Consider the following 24,032-nt stretch of genomic DNA (forward strand, 5'->3'; position numbering starts at 1 on the left):
CGCCACCCGCGTCCCTCTTCTAAACACATAACAGTCCCTTAATGGCTCACACATTTCAGGCCTCGTTAAAGAAACAACTTAGCATTCAGCTACACCTGTAGAAAGCAACTTGCAACTATCACATGAAGCCTGCTAAAAATGACTTGAAGTTTACATTGTAGGTGTAGTAATAGTAATAAACATCTGGAGGCCAGTGGAGATCCAAAAGTCATACTGGGCAATTTGGGATCACCCCTCTGCAGGATGCAGGGAAACAGTGTTTTCAACATAGCACAGCACGACACAGGTCACCTGCCCAGGGTCAGGCACACTCCACAGAGTACTGACACAAAAAGACTCTACTCCCTTTGTGCTAGTGCTGAGAGCTGGCTTCAGTTATGTAGAGTGGTGCGGGCAGCTGCTGCTGCCATATGCAATGATGTGCCAGAGGTGAGGAACCATTGCAGAGATGCCGATGAACACAAGGAAAGAGTCTTTTCACCTAGTAGGTGTAAGTGCAGTTTCCACTATCCCCTTACATTCCACCCTGGCCCATTCATTCTCTCTCTCAAAGCACAACAGTTGGAGCAGTGACGCAGTAATAATGACAGTAGTGAATTCTCTTCGATGAGAAAAAAATGTAATTCATTTAGCCTATACTATGCAAATTGTTTATTTCCAAATGAAATTTATGCTACGGGTATACCTTTCCACTTAGAAAACTGTAGATCCTGTGCATACTCATTGTGCAGTTGGAACCCTTTTAAAAAATTATGGTACTTTGACACCGCTGGACGGTCTGTCAAAATATCCCGTAGAGTATTGGAAAGGCTGCCTGCTGGAGTGAACATGCGAGTCGGCATCTCGTGAGGTCTCTCCGGTAAGTCAGGTACTTCATCTGAAGAACAACAAAGTTAATTAAGGTAAACAGGTACATGAAAAGGGATGAGGAACAACCTGTTTTAAAAACCAGGTTCTTTATCTAAAGAAAGATAAAATTAATTAAACTAAACAGATACATGGATAAGGATGGTGTACATGGTGTACACTGTTTAGTGTACACTAAACAGATACATGGATAAGGATGCTTGTTTTAAAATGATTCAGGGGAGCTAATTAAAAGGTGGGTGAATTTAGGATCAGACCTTTACTCTTGGGGTAAATATGGGACGCAGGTGGCGCTGTATGGGACGCAGGTGGCGCTGTGGGTTAAAGCCTCAGCGCCTAGGACTTGCTGATCGAAAGGTCGGCAGTTCGAATCCCTGCGGCGGGGTGCGCTCCCGCTGCTCGGTCCCAGCGCCTGCCAACCTAGCAGGTCGAAAGCACCTCCGGGTGCAAGTAGATAAATAGGGACCGCTTACCAGCGGGAAGGTAAACGGCGTTTCCGTGTGCGGCTCTGGCTCGCCAGAGCAGCGATGTCACGCTGGCCACGTGACCCGGAAGTGTCTCCGGACAGCGCTGGCCCCTGGCCTCTTAAGTGAGATGGGCGCACAACCCCAGAGTCTGTCAAGACTGGCCCGTACGGGCAGGGGTACCTTTACCTTTACCTTTAAATATAGATACCATTATCTATAGTCACCTTGGCCTAGTAGATAAGCAATTACTCACACACAGTGGAGAGAGAGAGAGTATGGCTGTACTTCCTCTGAACCACTAAATGTGCACATGGGAATAAAAATTTTCAATAGGTCTGTTGAAATATTATATCCACACATATACCAAAAATCTAATACCCATAAGACCCAAACTGCATGCTTGATTTCTGAATTTTATTTGGGCCAACATAGCTATGCTAGCTGGGATTGATGGAACATGTAGTCCAAGCCATCTGGAAGGCACCGGGCTGGCAAAGTTTGCACTATATCCATGAATGGCCAGTGACCACAGAGCCGGGAGAGGTGTGCAAGGTGGGTGAAAATGAAAGGCACATTCAGGCTGCCAACCATGTATGGGAGTATGCTCAGACATGAGCATCGACCATTCTGGAAAAAGGTAATATTATGATGAACTGAATCTGGGTGTTGAAGTTGCACCTAAACAAACCACTTGCATTGCAAAGTTCAGAATGAGTTATTTCCATGCAGCAAGACGCCAGCCCCCAAACCAATCTGTATATGGTTACATCAAAAATCACATGGAGCGTGGACTATAATTTACCAATTTCAGTGATATTATCTTGGGTCCACCTGTTCCAGAAGTCCTCTGAATTGTCAGCTGCATGCCAGGCATCCAACAGATTCTTGGAAAATATGCTACTCCACATTCCTGTGAAAGAAAGAGACAAATGAAGTAGAAGCATTCTCCCCTCAAAACGTTATCTTGAACTGGAAGCTGGTCCAGCAAATTATCTACCTCGACCCTCTTATTCTGGGGCAAAACAGTGGCACAATTTAAACTAGTATACAAATGTAGTTGTTCCAGATTTCAAATTACATTTCATTTGAATTTATATATATTCCTGTTGTGACTTGTTTCAGGTTTTTCCTGGCCAGGACCAGCTGGCTTGTTTACTGCTGCATTTGAAACAATTCCTGTAGTCTTCCTAACCCAGCATCTTCCAGATATTTTGAACTACCACCAGCCCCCAAAGCAGCAGTTCTCAACCTGTGGGTCCCTAGATGTTGTTGGACTACAACTCCCATCATCCCTGAGCTCTGGCCCTGCTAGCTAGGGGTGATGGGAGTTGTAGTTCAACAACATCTAGGGACCCAAGGTTGAGAAAGGCTGTCCCAAAGGCTACATTGATGTGATACTTAGCTATGTATATGGATCAGGATAGGACTACACAGAATGAGGAACACTGACATTTTGCAAGGAAGGAAGGAAGGAAGGAAGGAAGGAAGGAAGGAAGGAAGGAAGGAAGTAAACTGCAAGTAGTATCAACATTAGTCTGCTGCACCAGACTAATGGGCCATCAATGGCTACTAGACGTAATGTCTGTATAGAACCTCCATCTTCAGAGGCAATATGCCACTAAATGAAATTTGCTGGTAGCAGGCTTTTTGTTGGTCACTCTTAGAAACAGGATGCTGGATTAGATGAGCGTGTGATATGATCCACCATTGCTCCTTTTATGCTATGGGGTGACTGGAACTGTATTTTGAAGTGTGGCTAGACTATAAATTTGTAAAAGGTCATTATGATACTGGCATATCATAATCACTGGCATATCATATCATATCACTGGCATACTGGCATATGATTCTGTCCCCCTTCCATATAATCCCTAGCATGGAATTTGCCTTTTTTGTCATTTAACCATAATATATAGAATTTAAAGTTTGCTTCCACCCCTGGGAGTCATAATGCAATGAAAACAAAAGACACAGTGAGTGTGGAAATGTAACAGAAACCTGATATGCATCTGCGTTCCACATTTTTTCCCAAGTATTGCAGGCTGTACCCACATTACCAAATGCATCATCGCCTGCCTAATTGTCAAGGTATGTCCTCCCTCCCTCCCACCCACCCCAGATACAAAAAGTCACCTTGCATAAAGCAGATCCTTGATTCTGGGAGCTTCTTCATCAGGTGCCCCATGAAAAACTCGCTTCCAAAATCTTCAGCACGAACAAACGCCCCATATTTCAGGAAGCCCGCCTCATATGGTGTGAACTCTACCCACTCTGCAAGGAAGCCAACATTCAACACATTTGCTATACTATGAAAAGAGAATGGGAAGCTTTCTCAGTTGAAAGTAATCACACGAGGGGATTATGCCTATTTTCAAGCTCATAATTAACCCAGCAATTTGTGTTCCTCAAAAAGGATTAGGTATTTAAATAACAACTTCCGCAACTCATTTCTGCTTTTTAACACCTACAGGAAATACAAAAGATACACAAGGAAGTGTTTAGAGACACAAGGAAGTGTTTTATTCAGCCCGACACATTCCAAGCCAATGTCTTTCTTGTGGGCCATACGCAGTATTTAAAAAGTATAAAACAATGTGACTGCCTTCTGTTTCCCCAACCTTATGCATTCATCAGTAGCAGCATGTGAAAGGGACAGAGCAGTAAGGGTGCCCTCCTGATTGTGGCTCTGCACATTCCAGGACGAGGAGGCTGTGAAATCAGGGGAACTCCAGGTTGGGGTGGCCCATAGCTCCCCTGCCCTCACTGCTGCCTCCCCCTGCCTAGTCCCCAATCCCAGCAAGCAGCAGTGGCAGCATGAAAAGGAAGAGGATGTCACTGCTACATTCTACTGTAGATACACCAAGGAGTGTATATATGGGATCACTGCCTGTCCTACAGTGCAAATAGAGGACAGCCGTTGAATTATGGTACACCAAGGGTTCAGTGCTATAGCAGAACGGATTTTATCACAATGTGTGTGTTGACTGGTTTACCAATCCCAGGATGTTTGTATTATCAGCTACCGTTTTACTGTGAATGGTCACTGTCAATAAAGTAATTACCACAGTCAACACTTCTCTGCATTTTTACACCCCACTAAAATATACACGCCACATATACTTGCCACTCAGAATAATGCTTTATACATCTGATAAAGTGGACAATGGTCCATGAAAGCTTATGTCATAATAAGTGTCTCAGCGTTCAAGGGTGCCTCAGGACAGATGGACTAACACGGCTGTCCAGAAACGGTGACAATGGAAAGTCCCTTTAAATCTACACAGTTGGTTAAGAAAATCTGAAGATCCCCTGTTGGATTGGGTCAAAGGACCACCTAATCCAGTATCCTGTTTCAACAGGTTGCCATTCTAGATCTAATAAATGACTTGTAGGGTAAAGTTAAGATGGTGTCACCCGTTCTCTTCATCACAATCTGGAAGGGTGCTGGCACAGTTGTATCATGTAGTGGGAACTTTGGGTCCTCCAGTTGTGACTGAGCGACAGTTTCCATCAATTCTAGAAAACTAGGCCAATGGCCAGGTATGATGAGCTATTTTTCTAGAAAAAGAGGTGCCAGAACTCACTATGAACACCTCCCTTGTTCTCTTATAATGGCAATGGTGAGAGGTGCCGGAACTTAGTTCTGGCGAGTTCCGGCTGAAAAAAGCCCTGGTACCACCATATCTGGAAGGCCAAAGGTTCCCTATACCTGGTGTGGAGGAAAGGATCAGAATAATGCTGCTGCCCATGTGCTTGAGCTCAGCTTGAGTCCAGGAGATGAATTTTCCCTTTTTGTTGGTTCTGATATGTGCATACCTGACCATGTAATTTGCCATACAAACTTAAAATATGAAAAATGTTGGGAAAACATTACCTCTAAAATCTCTTGTGGTAACATTGTCCTTAACGTTCAAAGCCAGGTAGATTGGAAGAGGGTTCTGACCTTTGCTCAATGCTCGTCGTTGATCTGAGAGTTTATGGTGGTTGTTCTGGGTTTGTGTAGGGAAAATAAATACACATTATATATTTGATTATCTGGGGGAAATAGGAACTTGCAAGGCTGACCCCCAAATATTTTGCTGCCTCAGATGAACAGCAAATGGTATCATCCAGCCCTCAAATCGAGGTGCACAGTACCCAAAGCTGTCTGGGTTGTTTTGAAACCTGAGGTAAAACATTTCACAAGCACCTTTCCCCCTCTCTGGCAGTAAAAATACAATAATATGAAATAGCTAACAGTTTTCTGCCTTTAAGGGGGGATTTCAATCATGATACAGGTTAAAGAAGGAAAGGCTATGTTTCCTCCCTACACAGGAACGGCCCAAGCCATTTTGCTGCCTGAGGCAAAGGACAAGATGGTGCATTTCCTATTTTGTGCACAAAATCTGACTAGACAGTTAATTGAATCACTAGTGATGGGCCAGAGTCCTCCACCTCACCCTAGGACAGCAAGCTAGCTAGCTTAGGGGCTGCAGGGCAGACCACACAGCAACATTCCTATCTACTTTCCACCCCTCAGAATTTGCTGCCTGAGGCAGCTGCCTCCCTGTGAATCATGCAAGGGCTTGCCTTGTCCCTACAGGTTGCAATCGCAACAAAAATCCCTCCTAGGTATTGCATATTTTTAAAGGATCCAGCATAAATTCAAAGCACAGCATGAAAAATAGCCATGAAAGGACAGTATAGAACAGCCTGTCCCAACTTGCTGCCCTTCATTTGCTCTGAGCTACTACCCCCATCATCCCTGACTTGCAGACATGCTGACTTGTGTTGATGGAAGTTGCCGTCCACAGTGCCTGTGTATCTGAAGAAGTGTGCATGCACACGAAAGCTCATACCAAGAACTAACTTAGTTGGTCTTTAAGGTGCTACTGGAAGGACTTTTTTTTGTTTTGACTATGGCAGACCAACACGGCTACCTATCTGTAACTGGATGGCAACAGATTGGGGAAGGCTGATACTGAGGGTACCAAAGTTTGCAGCGATTTCACCTCTTTACTAGACACATATGGTTGCTTAGACTGCACTTTCCAAAGGCAACATCCTCCATACCCAATCTTATTCCATCTACAGTATATCAGGGGAATATGGTATAGCCTTTATTTTATTTTATTTTATTAGCATGAGGGCAAAGTAAGAAAAGAAGAGCAGCTGGCTCATCCAAAGGGAAGAATTTTGTTGCTGAAGTCAATGTGGGAATAGACTTTGGCTGTCGGACCAACTGCAAATTGCACGGAGCTAAAATGATTAATAATAAAGTGAACCATCAGAAATATCCTGACTGTCCAGCACCTGAGAGCCAACCCTGGCATTCAACCCTGGCATTCAGTGGTCATCACCAGAAAACCTGTAAAGCAACAGAGGCAGGGAGTAGTTTTTCACCCAAGCGTTTGGCAGTGCTGTAGCTACCGGGGGGGGCGGGACTAGCCAGGTGTTTTGCCCTGGGTGAAGCCTCCAGAGGGGCGCCATTGAGGGTCCCAGTCTATGTATGTGTGCATGCAAATGTGCATAGGGGGTGCCAAACTGGGTCTTTGACCCAGGTGAAATAAAGCCTCATTTTGCCCCTGCTTTTGAGAATGGTAAGTGAGATTTAGCAACGGTGTATTTTGATGACATTATGCATCAATTTGGCAAAGTATTGATTCTATTCTCCTCTGCCCTGAGATCTTCAGATGATACAAATAATTCTGAAGGAAGAAACAGATAATATTTCTGAAAACAAAAACATATAGAATACCCCATCATTCAGCATGGCTTCGATCATGAGTCCCCAAAGGTCTATGAAGGATGTCTTATATCCTGCTATGGTCCTCTGGCATAGCTCCTTATGGTAAGCTTTTAGGCTTTCCAGGGAAAAGGCACTCATTTTAGATTTGGCTGCTTGAATTCGAGCTTTCTTGATGATCTCCCCAAGATCTTTCTTTGACCAATCAGCATCTTCATACAAATCTGACATCGTCCTGGAAAAGAAAGGAAAGGAGATATGATTTGTTTTTATTCCAGACTGTATAATACAGGTTAAGTAAACAAGTAGTGTTGCGCAGAACCTTTTGCAATACATTTTTTTCCAACCATTCACTAGTAAAGGGTGGGTGGAATTTCGAAAGAAATGGGCTCTCACTCCCGCCACCGCCACTCTTTCTCACTTTTGTAGGCAGGTGTTATCTTTGAAAGTTAAACATATTGTCTTTGAATGCTTGAACTGAGACAAACTTTGGAAAAACAATTCAGTCACCCTATCATCTAAAATATGCTATTTAATTTTAGTTTAGCTTAAATGTCCTTTTAAAAGAAAACACAGATCAGCAGACCATCAACTATCAACAAATCACCACTCTTCCCGCTCTTCACCACACTTCTTCACCTGAGAATAAGTCCCCTTGAACTCAATGGGGCCGAATCCTGAGCAGGCATATGTAGTGTTGTATTAGACTGTTAGGGAATTTGGCTCAGCTCACTGTGTTCTTTGAAACCAATAAACTCGCTCAGCTATTGAGGGGGGGGGGGAATTTGCATATACTGAGAGGCACTGTTCTCATTTCTCCACTCCCAGGTAATAAATTATTAGTCCTGCCTTGTGACCTGACCAAACAACTGACTCACGGAGCAACTGAGGAAAAATTATTCTGCATAGACTCACAATACCAAGGGCGTTCTGGAGTTTCACAAAATTTAAGCACTTCTTTGCTGGTGTGGAAAGCCAAAGGAGAAACTATGTACACCTACTTAATTGTGACAGTATGCTACGAAATCAACTAATAATTGCCTCTGATTTCACTGGTAGTCAAATAATATTGGAAGAAGGGTTTCAGCACAAGTAGCTCACACAAATCACAATTTACAAAAGAAGAAGAAGAAGAAGAGTTTGGATTTGATATCCCACCTTTCACTCCCTTTAAGGAGTCTCAAAGCGGCTAACATTCTCCTTTCCCTTCCTCCCCCACAACAAACACTCTGTGAGGTGAGTGGGGCTGAGAGACTTCAAAGAAGTGTGACTGGCCCAAGGTCACCCAGCAGCTGCATGTGGAGGAGCAGGGAATCGAACTTGGTTCACCAGATAATGAGTCCACTGCTCTTAACCACTACACCACACTGGCTCTCAGTGTTCTTATCCCTTACCATGTTGTCCCTGATGAGCCTGCTATATATGAAACACAGTCCAAAAGCTTCAGTCTCTGGAGACCCCAAAGGGTGCCATACATAGCGGTTAATGCTCTCATTCCACCTCCTGTAGTTGTCACAGCAATCACAGGCACCTGTTAAGTGCAAGAAAATAAGCAGTTTTTTATTGGTTATTATTTTATTTATTAAATTTGTGTACTGCTCTTCATCTGCAGATCTCAGGCCAGTTTCCTATGGCCACTTCCCAAGAAATATAGGATTGCAGAGCTAACTTTTTAAAAAAACTTCTGTATAATGTTACTGTATTGCTTTGCTGTATTGGGGGACGCGGGTGGCGCTGTGGGTAAAGTGCCTAGGACTTGCCGATCGTATGGTCGGCAGTTCGAATCTCCGTGGCGGGGTGAGCTCCCGTCTTTCGGTCCCAGCTCCTGCCCACCTAGCAGTTCGAAAGCACCCTTAAAGTGCAAGTAGATAAATAGGTACCGCTTTATAGCGGGAAGGTAAACGGCGTTCCGTGTGCTGCGCTGGTGCAGGCTCGCCAGAGAAGTGATGTCACACTGGCCATGTGACCTGGAAGTGTCTGCGGACGGCGCCGGCTCCCGGCCTCTAGAGTGAGATGAGCACACAACCCTAGAGTCTGTCAAGACTGGCCCGTACGGGCAGGGGTACCTTTACCTTTACTATTGCTTTGCTGACACATAAACTGCCTTGGCAGCATCATTTATTCTGAAAGGCATGTTAAAACTCCATTTAATAAATAAGTCCAGGGCCTCATTAGCAGGATAAACAGAAGGTTCTAACATGCAGCAAGGCTGGGTCACAACATTTTGTAGTAGTGAAGAAATACACAGGACTAACACCACAGAGCCAATTTCCCATCATAAAATCAGAGTCTAAAAATGCTTAAGTGCAGCACTAGATACCAAGATCTGTAGAGAGAAAATGGCACTTTTGTGATCTACCGTATTTTTCGCTCTATAGGACGCACTTTTCCCCCTCCAAAAATGAAGGGGAAATGTGTGTGCGTCCTATGGAGCGAGTGCAGGCTTTCGCTGAAGCCTGGAGAGCGAGAGGGGTCAGTGCGCACTGAACCCTCTCGCTCTCCAGGCTGCAGGCAGCTATCCGCAAGCCTTCGGAGTGCGGCAGGAGTTCCCGCTGGGCTCCGAAGGCTTGCGGATAGCAGGCTGCAGCCTGAAGCCCGGGGAGCGCAGCGCCAACTCCCACTGCGCCCGCCGGGCTTCAGGCAGCTATCCGCAAGCCTTCCGAACGCAGCAGGAACTCCCGCTGCGCTCAGAAGGCTTGCAGATAGCTGCCTGTTCTGGGGGCTGGGGTTGGGGGAAGCTCGGGCTTCCCCTGTCCCTAGCCCCGCAAGCTCCGGGAGTGGCGGCGAGGTTGCGCGCAATCTTGCTGCCGATCCTGGAGCTGGGGGGTGGGGAATATATATTTTTTCTTTATTCCCCTCCCCCTAAAAACTAGGTGCGCCCTATGGTCCGGTGCACCCTATGGAGCGAAAAATACGGTACTTACTTCATGGTCTTTCAGGTCTTGGTCTAAATGAAGAAGACTTTTCAGAGTAGCAGCAACCACTTTCTTCCGTTTCTGTAGGAAATTCTTTTCATCTGAGCACAGATCATATCCTAGACGCACATCAAGACTTTTCGGCCTTTTACAAAGTAGGCCCTGAGTCCTAAGGCCAAGAGAAATTTATGCAGACAGTTTTAAAGGCTGCTACATCTGCTGGCTGCAATCTATCAAAGAAACATTTGCTCAAGTGTGCACATTTGTGTGCACAATGTTTTTTTTTCCTAACCATCCGGGTAGAATGAGCAGTAGCAGTCTTGCCCCTATCCCACACTGAACCACAAGCTGATTTTTAAACAAATTGAATAGGTTGCTGTCAGGGGTGGCTGCTGTCCAACGGAGATGACAAAATAGAAAGAAAACAGGAAGAGGAACCACAGCCAGTGGCAGGCAGAGCTAACTAACGCCATACCTTTAAAAGGTACAGGTAAAGAGACCCCTAACCTTTAGGTCCAGTCGTGACCGACTCTGGGGTTGCGGCGCTCATCTTGCTTTACTGGTTGAGGGAGCCGGCGTACAGCTTCCGGGTCATGTGGCCAGCATGACTAAGCCGCTTCTGGCGAACCAGAGCAGCGCACGGAAACGCCGTTTACCTTCCCACCAGAGTGGTACCTATTTATTTACATGAACTTTGAAGTGCTTTCGAACTGCTAGGTTGGCAGGAGCAGGGACCAAGCAACCGGAGCTCACCCCATCACAGGGATTCATACCACAGACCTTCTGCTCGGGAAGTCCTAGGCTCTGTGGTTTAATCCACAGCGCCACCCGCGTCCCCATACCATACCTTTACAACACATCAAATGTACATTTAAGGCACATGACTCCCTGTAAAGAATCCTGGGAACCATAGTTTCCCCCTCACAAAACTACAACCCCCACAGTTCCCTTAAACTACAGTTCCCAAGATTCTTTGGGAGAAATCATGTGCTTTGAGTGTGTGCTGGATGAGCCTTAAATTTATGCTGTTGCTCTACCCAAGTTACGTCTCCACCCTCTTCCCCGATGGGTTAGTTTTACAACAGCAACACTGAGACAAAGGAAGAAGAATCTGACAGCAGTGCCACCTCCTGGACCAGGTGCGTGTTGCTGGCTGTATAAGCAGGATGTACGGTAAATAAAAAGGGAAGTGGAGGCTCAAGCTCAAGGTTTATATGGAAAAAAATTAAGGGGAGGGAAGACTGAGGAGAGAAATTCCGGGGAGCAATGTTTTCTGAGCAATGCCCATAATGTGGTTTTGTTAAAATCTGAACACACTTAAATGCAATGGACAGAATCCAGAAGGTAAATAAGTGTGCTTAAATGTATAGAAATCATAGTGCATAACAGTTGGATTGTGTCTCACTTGGTCCACGTAATTGCTAAGCATCTTAAGAACTGTTTCTCAAGGCAGATCACCTGGACAACAAACGGTTTTAAAAAACTTGGTACCAAATTGCTTTGATGGTGCATGTATTTCTTACATTCACACATTATGGTTTTCTGTGTTAATTCACCTCAAGCCAGACATTCAAAACCTCGTAGGTTTGTGAGATTCCACATAAAAGCAAAGTAGATCAGGAGTGAGGGGAAATACATGTGACTGGGGAGGCTCAGATTTAGAAGAGGTTTTCTTACCAATCTTTTGACTTCACACTCAAATCAAATGTTTTGTTCTGGAAAAAAAAATACATACATGAGGGATAAACTGAATGTTTACATTTGAAAAGAGATGCTTGGTGGGGCAGGCCAAAGTTTGGGTCAACATTTGTTTTTGAAAACGTACACTTTAATGAGATGCTAAGGGATTATTCCCATCTTTTGCTTAAATAGAAATACAAGTAACTGCTGGGTGGCAAAAACCCCGAAAGATGCAAAAATGATCTCCTTTCATTAGTGGACAGAAGGTTCTGCAAATGCTGGGTGGAGATACATTCAGTTCAGTTCAGCTTGAAAATATATTTTTAAGTACCAAGGGACATTTGAGTATTCATTTCTGTTTCTTCCAGAAAGTATTTAAAATTCTCTGTGGTTCTACTTCTCCCCAAAAGTAACCCAAAATACATGTACTGTAGGTGGCAATTGCCATCTTCCTGTTAACCATGCAGAATTGGACCTGCATTCCCAAAACTGTATTTTTAAGTAGATCAGAATCTCAAAATAAAACAATACAATGGCCCAAACAATGGCCCAACTAATGAAAGAACCAATCTACTCCTTATTATGAAGCGATGGCAACAGATAAAATATATACTGGGTGATGAGCATGAACTTGGCATAAGAGCAGTTTTATAACTACAGATCTTCATTTGTAAAGAGAAAGGGGGGAGGGAAAGAGAGAGAAAAAAAGTCTGTTTTCAAATCAAGCAAATTAAATAGATAATTATGAACTGTCCTGGCTTGAGTGATAATGAAAGTACAGGAAATTGTGAAACTGTCTTATCCATGTGCCCTGCATTTGGTGCTGAAATGTGCCAAAAGCATTAACATAATTCAGACTCAAGCTAAATATAAATCAGACAATGTGGGCCACGTTCATAGGAAAGCTTTACCTCAAATGAATGACAAGAGTTAACATGGGGTGGTTTTTCTTGGTGTGAATGCACTCAATGTTGACCCATTATTTGAAAAAAGTGTTAATGCGGGGGGGGGGGGTTATCCCTAGGAGTCAATAGGAAGTCTCACCGGTGGTATTGTCACTTGTTCTTTGATAGGAAGAGTGTTCAAGGGAACAGTTGCTGACTCATTCGTGTCTGAGGAGGCCTGCATATAAAATGAAATTTATCACTAGGAGAAAATCATCTAAAGCAGTTGATATTTTCTTTCAGGGGCTCCTGAGGCTAAAACTAGGAACCAGCTGCTCGGTGGTAAACCATGAGGGTAAAGTGTCTCCCTGGCCACTTGAAGCAGTGGAAGGGGGCAGGGGGGGCGGTGTGCCCCGGGTGCCAGCCTGGGGGGGACATCGCCATGGGCGGGCACCTCCTCCTGGGACACTCTCTCAGGCGGGCGCCGCCCCATTGGCATGACTGGCAAGCGCCTCCCCCTTGGGATGCTCACTTGGGCATATGCCACCCCCTTGGGATGCTCGCACGGGCGACGTGCCATCCCCCCCATGTGTGACATGCCATGCCCCCACAGGCGATGTACCACACCCCCACCACCCCGGGTACTGAAACCCCTTCCTCCGCGACTGACCTGAAGAGTTCCCAATTACTGTGCTGAAATGTCCTGGCCCGCCCAAGACTGGCCACTGGCTCTCTTCACCAGGAAAAGCTTCTCTGTAAAGGTTTCCTATACAGGCTGGCAAGGATAGTCTTGCCCAGCCCTGACTTATTTTGCCTCTTGGTGTGTCCTCTGGCTTCACTGCCTCAGCTCTCACCCCTGGTGTCTCCTGGCTCCTACCTGACGAATGTCTGTGGCTCAGCCTTATTACGGAGACAAAAAAACCCAACATACCGTAAGAAGCTGTCTCCTCGGCAGTTCAATATCCAATTCTGATTGGTTATATTTGATGTAGTGAAATTTAGCAGGAGCAGCACGGCAAAGCCAGGTGCGCAACGTGAGGTTTTGAGCTTCTTCATGGGATCCCCCCACTGAAAGAGTGAATTTTCTTTCTGCAGAAAGGTGGTGGTGAGGAAGCAATACAGAGATCTATATATTAATAATCCCTCCAAAAAAAACTGATTTAAAATGGCTTTCATAAATAGTCTATAGATGCTGGAAGCAGCCTGGGACCCACTGTACCCTTTTTGCAAATGGAAGGTCACCTCCTGTTTGCAGAAGTCATGGCGCTGCAATAGAGGAGAACCCTCACAAAAGGGGGAAAGGAGACAGAACTCAGATTTCCTCCAACCCACTGCAGCAGATTTTGAAGGAATCAGGGGAAAGAAATTGAAAGCTATTTCCTGCCAGGGCCAGCAGAGAGCCAGTGTGGTGTAGTGGTTAAGAGCGGTAGTCTCATAATCTGGGAAACCGGGTTCGCGTCTCCGCTCCTCCACATGCAGCTGCTGGGTGACCTTGCGCCAGTCACACTTCTCTGAAGTCTCTCAGCCCCACTCACCTCACAGAGTGTTCGTTGTGGGGGAGGAAGGGAAAGGAGAATGTTAGCCGCTTTGAAACTCCTTCGGGTAGTGATAAAGCGGGATATCAGATCCAAATTCTTCTTCCCTATCATGTAGAGCCATGTTTTCCAATCTTGGGTCTCCAACTTTTTCTGGACTATAACTTCCACCATCCATAGATAGCAGGACCAGTGGTGAGGGATGATGGGAACTGTAGTCCAAAAAAAAAGCTGGAGACCCAAGTTTGGGAAACACTGATATTGAGGGTTCTACTCATGTTAAGTGAAATCCCCTTGCATACTTTCTCTACTCGATACAGGGAAGCATGGGGTTTGCCTCTTACTCGTGTGGAGAATTTGTGTTCAGGCATAATGCCTGAATAGGACTACAGTTAAAATGGCCATGAATGTTCTATGACTTCACAGCAATTCAGTAAAGACTAGGCATGGAGGAAACACCAGCTAGCTTGCAAAGAGGCTGTCAAAACACCAGCTAGTTCTTATTTTGTTATATTACATATACACATGGAAAGCTGTCATATACAAAGTCACACCATTGGTCCATCTAGCTCTTTATTGTTCATACCGGCTGGCAGCAGTTCTCTGGGGCTTCAGACAGGAGATTATCCCAACAATAACCTGGGATGCCAGGGACTGAACTGGGGGTACCACTGCTCTCCCACTGAACTAAGGCACTCCCCCAACCCCAATTAAAAATTGCCTACCTGTTTTCCTTCTTCCCCCATCTATTTGAACTTCCAAACAGGCAACTTCACGCGCCTGTAAAGGATAAAAATTAGAATCAAAGAGTGAATGTAGAACAAATTTTTATGCTGCAGCCTGGTTTTCCTATGTAAGGTGCTATTATGAAATCTAACTGATGCAAATGTAATAAACTTGGGCTTAATTTTAGCCACAGCCAGTCTCCACACTAAAACCTTCCAGGTCAAAGGTTATGTGTTCAGATGATTTAAATCTGGCTTCTCTGAGTACTACAGTCATACCTTATGTTACGTTTGCTTCATGTTATGATCTTTCAGATTACGTCCCGCGGCAACCTGGAAGTACCAGAAAGGGTTACTTCTGGGTTTCGCCGCTTGCGCAGACGCGCAAAATGACGCCACGCGAATGTGCAGAAGAGGCGAGTCGCAACCCACGCGTGCGCAGATGCACCGCTGCAGGTTGCGCTCTTTTCATATTGCGAACTGGCGTCTGGAACAGATCACATTCGCAACCAGAGGTACCACTGTATATGCAATGTAGCATTACATAAAATGTAATCTCTCTTATAAATTTAATGAATTATTTGCTCATCCACAATGAGCCAAGTAAATAGGATGCAACTGAAAAGACTGTTAGGAAAGGAACAAAATTCAGGGTAAGTCAGAATTTATTGGTGGACGTTCCCACCTATGGAAAAATATTACCACAACACTTGGGGACTTTATTACCGTGGAAACAAATCCTGCCCCCTGCCTCCGATACTAGATGGCCCAACCCCCAAAGAAAGGAATTCTAGACCGCCTTCTAGACTGCCTTGCAGTATACGGACTCTGTCTCCACTACCACAGAAATGGTTTTGGAATCTAGAATAGAAAGAAAGCAGATACAGTATCTGCCCATCATAGTGATGAGCATTTTGCCAATGAAGGGACAAACAAAAACCTCTGGATTGCTTTAGTGACAAACTTGTCGCCACCTTCTGGTGAGCAATGGGCCATGCTTATGCCAACTTTGAACCCTACAGCTATCCAGTGATCCCACTTTCTAAGTTAGGAGAAAGGCTGGGGGTTGTTTCCAAGGCAACTGGAGTGCCTCAGCCACACAAGACCAAACCTGTGCGAGCAGGAAAGGCCAGAATGGTGGGGTTTGCTTGAATGCCTCTGGGGAAAGGCATCTTACACTCCTATGCTCAGTAGCCCTTGGGCAAGAAGACTCTCACCCACCCACTCTTTTCTAGGGAAAGACTGGGGGCAGGGTGGGTATCTTAGAGACTGCTACTTGAAGGCACCTTGAACACCTTCAAGCAGCAGTGTCTAAGCTCATCATTAGGGAGGTGATAGTAGGAAACCTGTTGGGAGAAATGAGGGGTTGCCGAGCACAATACTTTGCTTGACTAGTAAAGTAGCCCAAAATGTAGGTTCCTTTGCAAGGATTTCTCTTCTGTCAGTCTACTGGCAATATAAATTAGGGCAGGAATGGGGGAAGCTGTTCATATCTAGCTCCCATAAGCCCCAGCCAGTATGGCTAATTGCCAGGGATAATGGGAGTTGTAGTCCAACAACACCCCGCAGCTCAGCAGTTCCTTACCCCTGCACCAACAATGTAACACGGTTTTATAGTTATGAATATTCTGCCAGCACATGTTGGAGTCTGTTAAATTCACTAGACAGTGCAGGGGGGGGAGTTTGGGACATGATAATTGATTTTAGCTTCTCTGTGCGTATCTCAGTCTTTTAGGAAGCTTCAATATGAAGGTGGCAGGTATAGCATGCTTTGATTTTTGCCACTTGGTGGCACTCATCTGATGGTGGAATGCGAGGTGGAGTGTGGCAACTGTAACCAAGCTTCTCTGTTCCACTCTGAGCTTCCTCACCTTGGGGGAATTGAGTGGGAGAGCTAAGTAGCACAAATTCCAGTTCCAGCTTGTCATGCACAGGAAAGTTGTGTTTAGGTATGCAGAATTTGAGTACCTGCACTTTATAGACCTTAAGCTCTACTAGCTAGTCAGATAAAGAAACAGAATTCACAAACCTACCACCAAAACTCCATTAGTAAATATCTTCTCTGGGACATCTGGGCTGAAAGGTAAAAGAAAAGAAAATGATACTTTTCCAGTAGCTGTAAGGATGGCATTTTATTTGTATTTTGTTTTCTCATTTGTCAGCAGCTGTGTCTTTTGCGGCTTCCTAGTGGCTCCACAACTTGGCACAGCCAAATGTTCACAAAACCAGGCCAAGAAGGGACATGCCATCCCCAGCACAGGCAGCATCCTGACTCAGCCTGGGAGTTCTTCAGGTACATCAGAAGCTGCCTGATACTGAGTATTGTCTGTACTGGCTGGCAGCAGCTCCCCAGGTTTCAGACAGGGGGTATTCCCAGTCCTACTTGGAGATGCTGGAGATTGAACTTGAGACTTTCTGCAGCCCTTCCCCAAGAATGGTGTCCTTTCCAGTGCGGGGAGGGGTATGAGCTCAGGAGGACGCCCAAGACAGTGAACAACAGGAGAGGGGGAGATGCCAGGAATTGGGGAGCCTCTCTGAAATGCTCATTCCAAAGGACACATCAGTGTGAGGGGCCTAAAGGAAAGCTGGAAAAGCAATTAAACAAGCAGACTTCCAAGCAATGTGGAACTTCTGGCTAAACCAATTGAATCAAGTTCTGGAGTAACAAAAACTCAGAACAAGCATATCACATATGCTAAACATGCTAATCATCTGCATACTCTCCCTTGCTTTTTTCCTGTAAACCTAATTGTAGTCGTTAACAGTCATCAACAGGTTTACCATACCCATTGAGTCAATCACCCATCTCCTGCTACCCTCCTGAGAAAAACCCCACCCCACCCTCCCACTATATATAAGGGTCTGGTGACTTCTGTTTCAGTGTATCTGAAGAAGTGTGCATGCACACGAAAGCTCATGCCCAAAACAAACTTACTTGGTCTCTAAGGTGCTACTGGACAATTTGTTTTTATTTATATATATATATTTACTGCGTCAGACCAAGACGGCTACCTACCTGAATCAGGACAAGCAGATTATGGGACGAATCTCCCTTCCTGGGAACAACCATATAGTGGACGAGACTTGAACACATGGCTGGCATATGCTACAAATTGGAGCTGTGCGCTCTCAGGCAACCCCTAGGCCACCTGTCTCTTACTGGCATCTCTCCACACCATACTTACACATACGACAGCTCCGGTGCCCACACAGAGCTTCCCCACCCACAAGAGCAGCTTTTCCATTCATTTAGATAAAAAGCAGAAGCTGTATGCAGAAGAATGATGCACAGAGTTGTCTCTCCATGGAAGTGAACAGAGAAGACTGGCTGTACAGGAGCCCTATAAAATGCTTCAGAGCGGTGTTTCCCAACCTTGGATCTCCAGCTGCTTTCAGACTACAATTCCCATCATCTCTGACCATTGGTCTTGCTAGCTAGGGATGATGGGAGGTGTAGTCCCAAACTGCTGGAGACCCAAAGTTGGGAAACACTGCTGTAGAGCATGCAAGGCTCTGGATCAGGAATATCATGGCACATGCTGTGCAGGATCTCTTCTCCCTGATCTCTAGTTTTCTGTAATCAAGGAGTTTTATATGGAGCATCCAGTCACAAGGTTTCTCCATCTGTCGACTGAGATGAAACAGTAAAGCAGTAGTTCTATCATGCAATCTCCTTGATGAAATATTCCTGGCCTTCAATAGCCTCCCTATAAATAGTGCTGAAGCCCTTTAGCAAATGCTACTATATCCCCATCAATATGTTAGCCCCTGCTATGCCACATCGATCCTTCAGTGATCATTATTGCACCAATAACAGAATATGAATACACACCATCAGCAATACCTAGTTAGATATATATTAAAGGTTTTGTACCAAGAGAGATACAAGGCAAGCTATTTATCAATGCTGCATTTTATTTTATTTTTTGCATGGCATTTTGTTAATGGTATGTGCAACAATTGTTCTTACCTGCTCTCCATTGTGAATTCAACTTCTAGTTCCTCCTTACCCTGAAAGTTTACAAAGCAAAAACAGTGACGGCATGTTCACACATTCCCTTGAATAATAAGCCCACTTCACACATTAGTTTAGTGAAGGGAGTCCATGCCCTGAGTTGTGGACATTCATGCTATGGAAGACTAGGAGCATAATATTCCATAGGAGCTAGAATCCTGTCCAACCAGGGTTACAACTTGCTTCTGCAACTTAGAAGTCCACCCTCAATGAGTGGAAGTCAGGGGACAGGACTGAGAAGCCAAGTCACCTCAGAGGCAGCTAGGGATGGAAGGACCTGACCATTTTGGTTTTCTCAGTTTCTCATCTTTCCAGTCATAAATCCAGTTCTCCACATTTCTGCAGAAACTTGTGATTATTATTTTTTAATCCTCTTGGAAATTTGTCAGCATCTTAGTGTGGATTTCTGCTAATAAACACATTTTTTAAGTGCAGTTTTGACTAATATACACATCTTTGCAAGCAGTTTCCCCTAAAAATGAGCATTTTGGTAAAGATTATTCAGCTGTCCCTAGGCTATACCTCTCAGGTCCGCTGTGGGGCCATTGACCAGGGGGTGGATGAGAGCCTACTAACAAAAGGCTGTGCTGATGTGCCTTGCCCGATAATGTCCCAAGACAGCCAGCTCTCCATACCACATGGAAGCACTGGTGATGCCCAAGCAGCTTTGGCTGCAGTCCGAACAGGGGAAAAATATAGAACTCAAATCCCTTTAATTTCAGTCAAAAACAATTAGCCACATTTAATTCAATGGGACTTGAGTGTGACTAGCACTCTTGGGTTTGGGTCCTAGTGTACAGTGCCTTGTCTGGACTGGACTCAGATGTTTAAAGAAAAAAACATACTGTTCATACTTTACATTTTTGATATGGGAATCACTGGTGTATTCAGTATCAAAATGTTTATTTCAGTTTGTGAACTTTACCTCCGTCTACAAATGGAAACCAAATGGTGGAAGGGCACCAGCGGTGAGAGGCCTCGTTAGGGAAAGCGTGCCTCAGTTTAAGAACAGATTTGGTTTAAGAATGGACTTCAGGAACGGATTAAGTTCGTAAACCAAGATACCACTGTATTCAATTAGGTCAATTAGATATGTAATCCTCTATAGGTGGATGATTTGTTTATCAACAGCCACTGCTGTGAAGGGTTACCGAGCTCATTTTGCATACATTTAAGATCTCACTATATTTCCACACCTAAGTAATGCTAAAATAACTAACCATAGTTGTTGTGAAGGGTAGGTTTGCATAATTTTAAACTAACTGAATTATCAGGCTATACTTTTTTTCCATTTCATTGCCATTTAACTTTAACCTTTAGATTCTTCTTCTTCTTTTATACCCAAGTACATATGTTTTTGTGTGTGTATACACACACACACACACACACACACTTCATGCATCTAATGAAGCGCACTCTAGTTCACAAATGCTTATGCTATGATAAAATTTGTCAGTCTTTAAGGTGCCACAAAACTCTTTTGTTGTTGTCTGTGTATTCAAAGCAAGTGTAATTCTTTTATATGGTGCCATTGCTTAATAGCTGAAAGGGAACTTCATTGAAAATTGAGAGAAATGTGGATTTGTTTTCCACAGCCTGTTTTTTACTTGCAGTACTCACTTTTGGATTCAGCTGAAAGCTCAGACGGGTTGTTTCACCAAGTTGGATTTTGGAAACATCAAAGAAGACAGTGAGGAGATGGTCATCTGCAGTATGCTTATCTTCATCAGTAACTTTAAGCTCCAGAATGTTCTAGAGAAATCCAGAGAAGAACTTTAGAACTTCTCATAGGCTAGCCTCTCTCTCTAGGGGCACCTCATCCAAGGAAGAAGAGTGGGACTCCAGGAGCACCAAAGACCCCAAAGAGCTCACAACTGAGCAGTCTGATGTCCCCCACCCCAGACCTGAACTCAGGGCTGGCCCTACCAATAGTCAGAGTGAGGCAGTACTTCAGGTGGCAAATACTGATGGACAGGAAGCAATAGAAAGGTGTCAGCGGACTGAGCTGTATGCACACCACATGGCTTGCCCTGCAACTCCTGAGCCAGACTGCTGCCCTCAGCTGTAGTGAATAAAATTCTCCCACCACTAGTGCTGACGGATTCAGTGCTAATCCACTGTCCTTCAGCTTCAAATGGGTCTTTGGCCTCAGGCATCAGAATGTATTGCGCTGCCCCTTTCTGGACCTTCTTCCCCTCGGTTCAAACTCTCCCTCTTTACTCCTAACCCCTCAAAATCAGATAGTCCAGCAAGACACCCACAGTCAGTGGAAGGGTGCTTATCCAACAGCCGTAGGGTTTCAATAACAGGGTTTTTTCTCAGCTAGGAGGGAGAAGCCAAAGGAGGATAAATTGTGATCCAGAAGATGACCAGGAAAACAGAGAAGCTGCCTAAGAGGATATAAACCTTCCAATCTTTCCTGGGCCCTTGCTGGAATAACAACTTCAATTTATCTTAGTGCTAGCTGTGAACTTAACCTTCATCCAGCTTGGATTTGCCCTGCTCCCGAGTATGAGGAACTGTTGACAGACCCAACCAAGGCCCTGACTGGTATAACCATCCTCACTACACTGAAGATGTTTGTCACAGTAACACATGCCTCACCCCAGAGGTGAGGATGGGAAATCAGTGACCCTTCAGATATTGTTGGTCTCCAACTCCCATCAGCCACAGCCAATATGGTCAATGGTCAAAGATTATGGGAGTTGTAGTCCAATAACATCTGAAGGGCTATGGGTTCCTCATCCCCATCCAAGGAGGTCAATCCAGGGGTAATTCCTGATCTAAACTTTTAATATTATGTATGTGTCATCTTCCAGAAAGTAGAACAGTCCTGTTTGAATTTGTATGATGTTAACACTTGGGAAGAGGAGTAAATATTGGGAGTATCTCCATAGTGATATCTCATTAGTTATGGCCCTGCTTTTAAGTGACACCTGTGCAGTTCCCAGTCCTCTGCTTCTGTGACTGCCTAAATAAGTAGCAATTCCCGTTTAAGAGCGTTGGCACAGCTCCTTACCTTTACTTCATTCTGAATCCTAAAGTGAAATGTTTCATTCCACACCGGGTCTTTGTTGTCCTTCACGGTCTGGGTCCTAGTCTTTTTCACTGAAGCAGTAGGCATCCACAAAGTCACGTAGCAATCAGACTGGGTTACTATTGCAAAAGATGTGATTTTTAGCAATAAAATAGCAATATGCAACTCATAAGTATTTACAGCACATGTTAAATTTTGGAATGACTCCAAATGAGTTCTGTGAGTCTTCCTTCTGAGTAAATATGCTTAGGATTTAACTATCAGTGCAGTGTTTAAGCTGTGCTTATTATATATAAATTCAGATATTCATGTCAGGTTGAATACAGGGTTTTTCTGGCAGAAATAACCAGTACTATGAACACAATCCAATTGGGACCTTAGCACAGGGTGGAATTTTAGTACTTGGCACCCCCCCAAAAAAAAAAATCCTGATGTGGATGATTTCCATTTCAGGAGTGGTGCCCCCAGTCTGAATTGAGTTCATGGTGAGGGATAAAAAGCTCATGTCCCTATATTTTCCACGCCAAAATCCCAATCTGGATTAGGAATTGAGCGGGCGGGGGGGAGAGTAGAGCATTCTGGCAATTTTTGTAAGGAAAATTCTGCAAACAGCATTATCAACGTCCCAACGTCCCTTAGATCACTCTTAGACAATACACTCAGTGCAGTGCAGTGCAGCTTATATTTTATGGCATCACAGACACTGCCAAAGCTAGTAAAGGAGGTACTAATTATTCCTTATACAAGCAGGGCTGGAGCTTTATTGTGGTGCATTCCCGGAAAGCAACCACATCTTAGTTCTAGATTAAGGAATGTTTGTCCTACACAGCACTTCAGACAATAGCAAGGAATTCATTACAAGAGATCACACATGTCAGGAGCCCTATATTTTTTTCCACCTGCATATCAAAAAAATGATACTTAATGCAACAAACAAAATTAATTAACACAAACCCTGATGCCAAAGCTGTTGCTTTAAATTAACAAAAAGAACTGGAGTAGAGCGGATCACCAAGTCCAACATTTTGGTGGAGTTTGTGCTAAATAAAAAAAAGCATTGGGGGCACTTTCCATGCCCGTTGAATCCCTTTTAGTAGCGGAGCCCTTAGCATGGAAATCATACTTGTCCAAAGCTATATGGAAAGCCATATTTGGAGGGATGGAAGGGGTTAGCTCCATGCTGTAGCAAAACTTCTAACACTATCACAAGAAACCCTTTCATTCATAGCATCTATGGGCTTGAAATATTTTCAAAGAGCATCTGTGGACTGGAAATTTCACTTTGAGGGATATTTTGCTTTTGTTTTTTCCTCATTCTTTGCTTAACCGAAAAACAATAATAAATTATTTTTTTTAAAGGAAATTGGAATCTACTCTTGCCATTTAACTTTGCAGCATCTTATGTACTTTGTCTCTTGCTTCTGTAATGAGTTTTTTTTAAGATTTCATGAGATTAATCACTTTATCTGCAGCTGCTGCTAAATTAGTTTGCAGTCTGATCTTTCTGCATCTATGAGGTACTTTATCTTCCCACTGCTAAACTGAAATGTGTTTAGTTTTGTTTTATCTGGCTTTTGACACATTGCACTCTCTTGGCTCTAGGCTTTTGGATTTGTGCTCAGTTGTTTCACTAGATGCTTGTGCAATTTTAAGTTGCATCAGCTCAGAAGGAAGAAAAGCATCCAACTGAAGTTATTACAGGCAGGGGCAGATTCAGTAAAGGGAGGACTGACAAGCTGGTTAAGAGTGAAAGGGAAGTTGAAGGCTATTCCTTCTTCTGCCCCTTCCCCATCTGGCTATGGGAATTAGTTTATCAGTACCTTTTGATGTGAATATGTGGTTCCATTCATTTTTTTAAAAAAAGCATTCCAAGGACCTCGAGGTTAGGCAACAACTAGCTGGTCACAAACATACCTTTCTTGGGTGATTGCCCTGAAACTCCAGATATTTTTGGATATCATCAATTATCTGGATCCATTTAAATCTGGTTTCAGGCCTGGGTCCTTCATGCACTGATGAATGACATGCTGAGAAAAGGTTCAGGAGAGTGTGACTGAGCAAATTCTCAATTAACTCTTGGTGGCTGTGGATAGCATGGACTGTGGTATCCTTCTGGACTCACTGTCTAGGATGAAAAATGGGGACTGTCTAGGATGAAGATCCATGACCAGCAGATGTTGTG

The 24,032-nt window shown here is 44.3% G+C and overlaps 1 protein-coding gene across 1 annotated transcript in view; it reads right to left on the bottom strand.

Annotated features, from left to right (window-relative positions):
- The window catches only part of LOC310848169 (cytosolic phospholipase A2 epsilon-like), a 42,983-nt gene that overhangs the window by 5,746 nt on the left and 13,205 nt on the right, over positions 1-24,032 (bottom strand). Inside the window, exons 3-17 of the mRNA XM_083746836.1 lie at positions 21,833-21,969; positions 20,434-20,565; positions 18,769-18,809; positions 16,832-16,874; positions 14,799-14,853; positions 13,470-13,627; positions 12,699-12,776; positions 11,652-11,689; positions 9,984-10,143; positions 8,454-8,590; positions 7,072-7,294; positions 5,209-5,323; positions 3,468-3,605; positions 2,137-2,244; positions 686-877 (exon numbers count right to left, since the gene is read on the bottom strand). Coding sequence (XP_083602962.1) covers positions 686-877; positions 2,137-2,244; positions 3,468-3,605; positions 5,209-5,323; positions 7,072-7,294; positions 8,454-8,590; positions 9,984-10,143; positions 11,652-11,689; positions 12,699-12,776; positions 13,470-13,627; positions 14,799-14,853; positions 16,832-16,874; positions 18,769-18,809; positions 20,434-20,565; positions 21,833-21,969 — 1,755 coding nt within the window. The remainder of the gene's footprint in view (positions 1-685; positions 878-2,136; positions 2,245-3,467; positions 3,606-5,208; positions 5,324-7,071; positions 7,295-8,453; positions 8,591-9,983; positions 10,144-11,651; positions 11,690-12,698; positions 12,777-13,469; positions 13,628-14,798; positions 14,854-16,831; positions 16,875-18,768; positions 18,810-20,433; positions 20,566-21,832; positions 21,970-24,032) is intronic.

This window comes from Podarcis gaigeae (genome assembly GCF_964106915.1).
Source record: "Podarcis gaigeae genome assembly, chromosome: 1".
NCBI classification, from domain to species: domain Eukaryota; kingdom Metazoa; phylum Chordata; class Lepidosauria; order Squamata; family Lacertidae; genus Podarcis; species Podarcis gaigeae.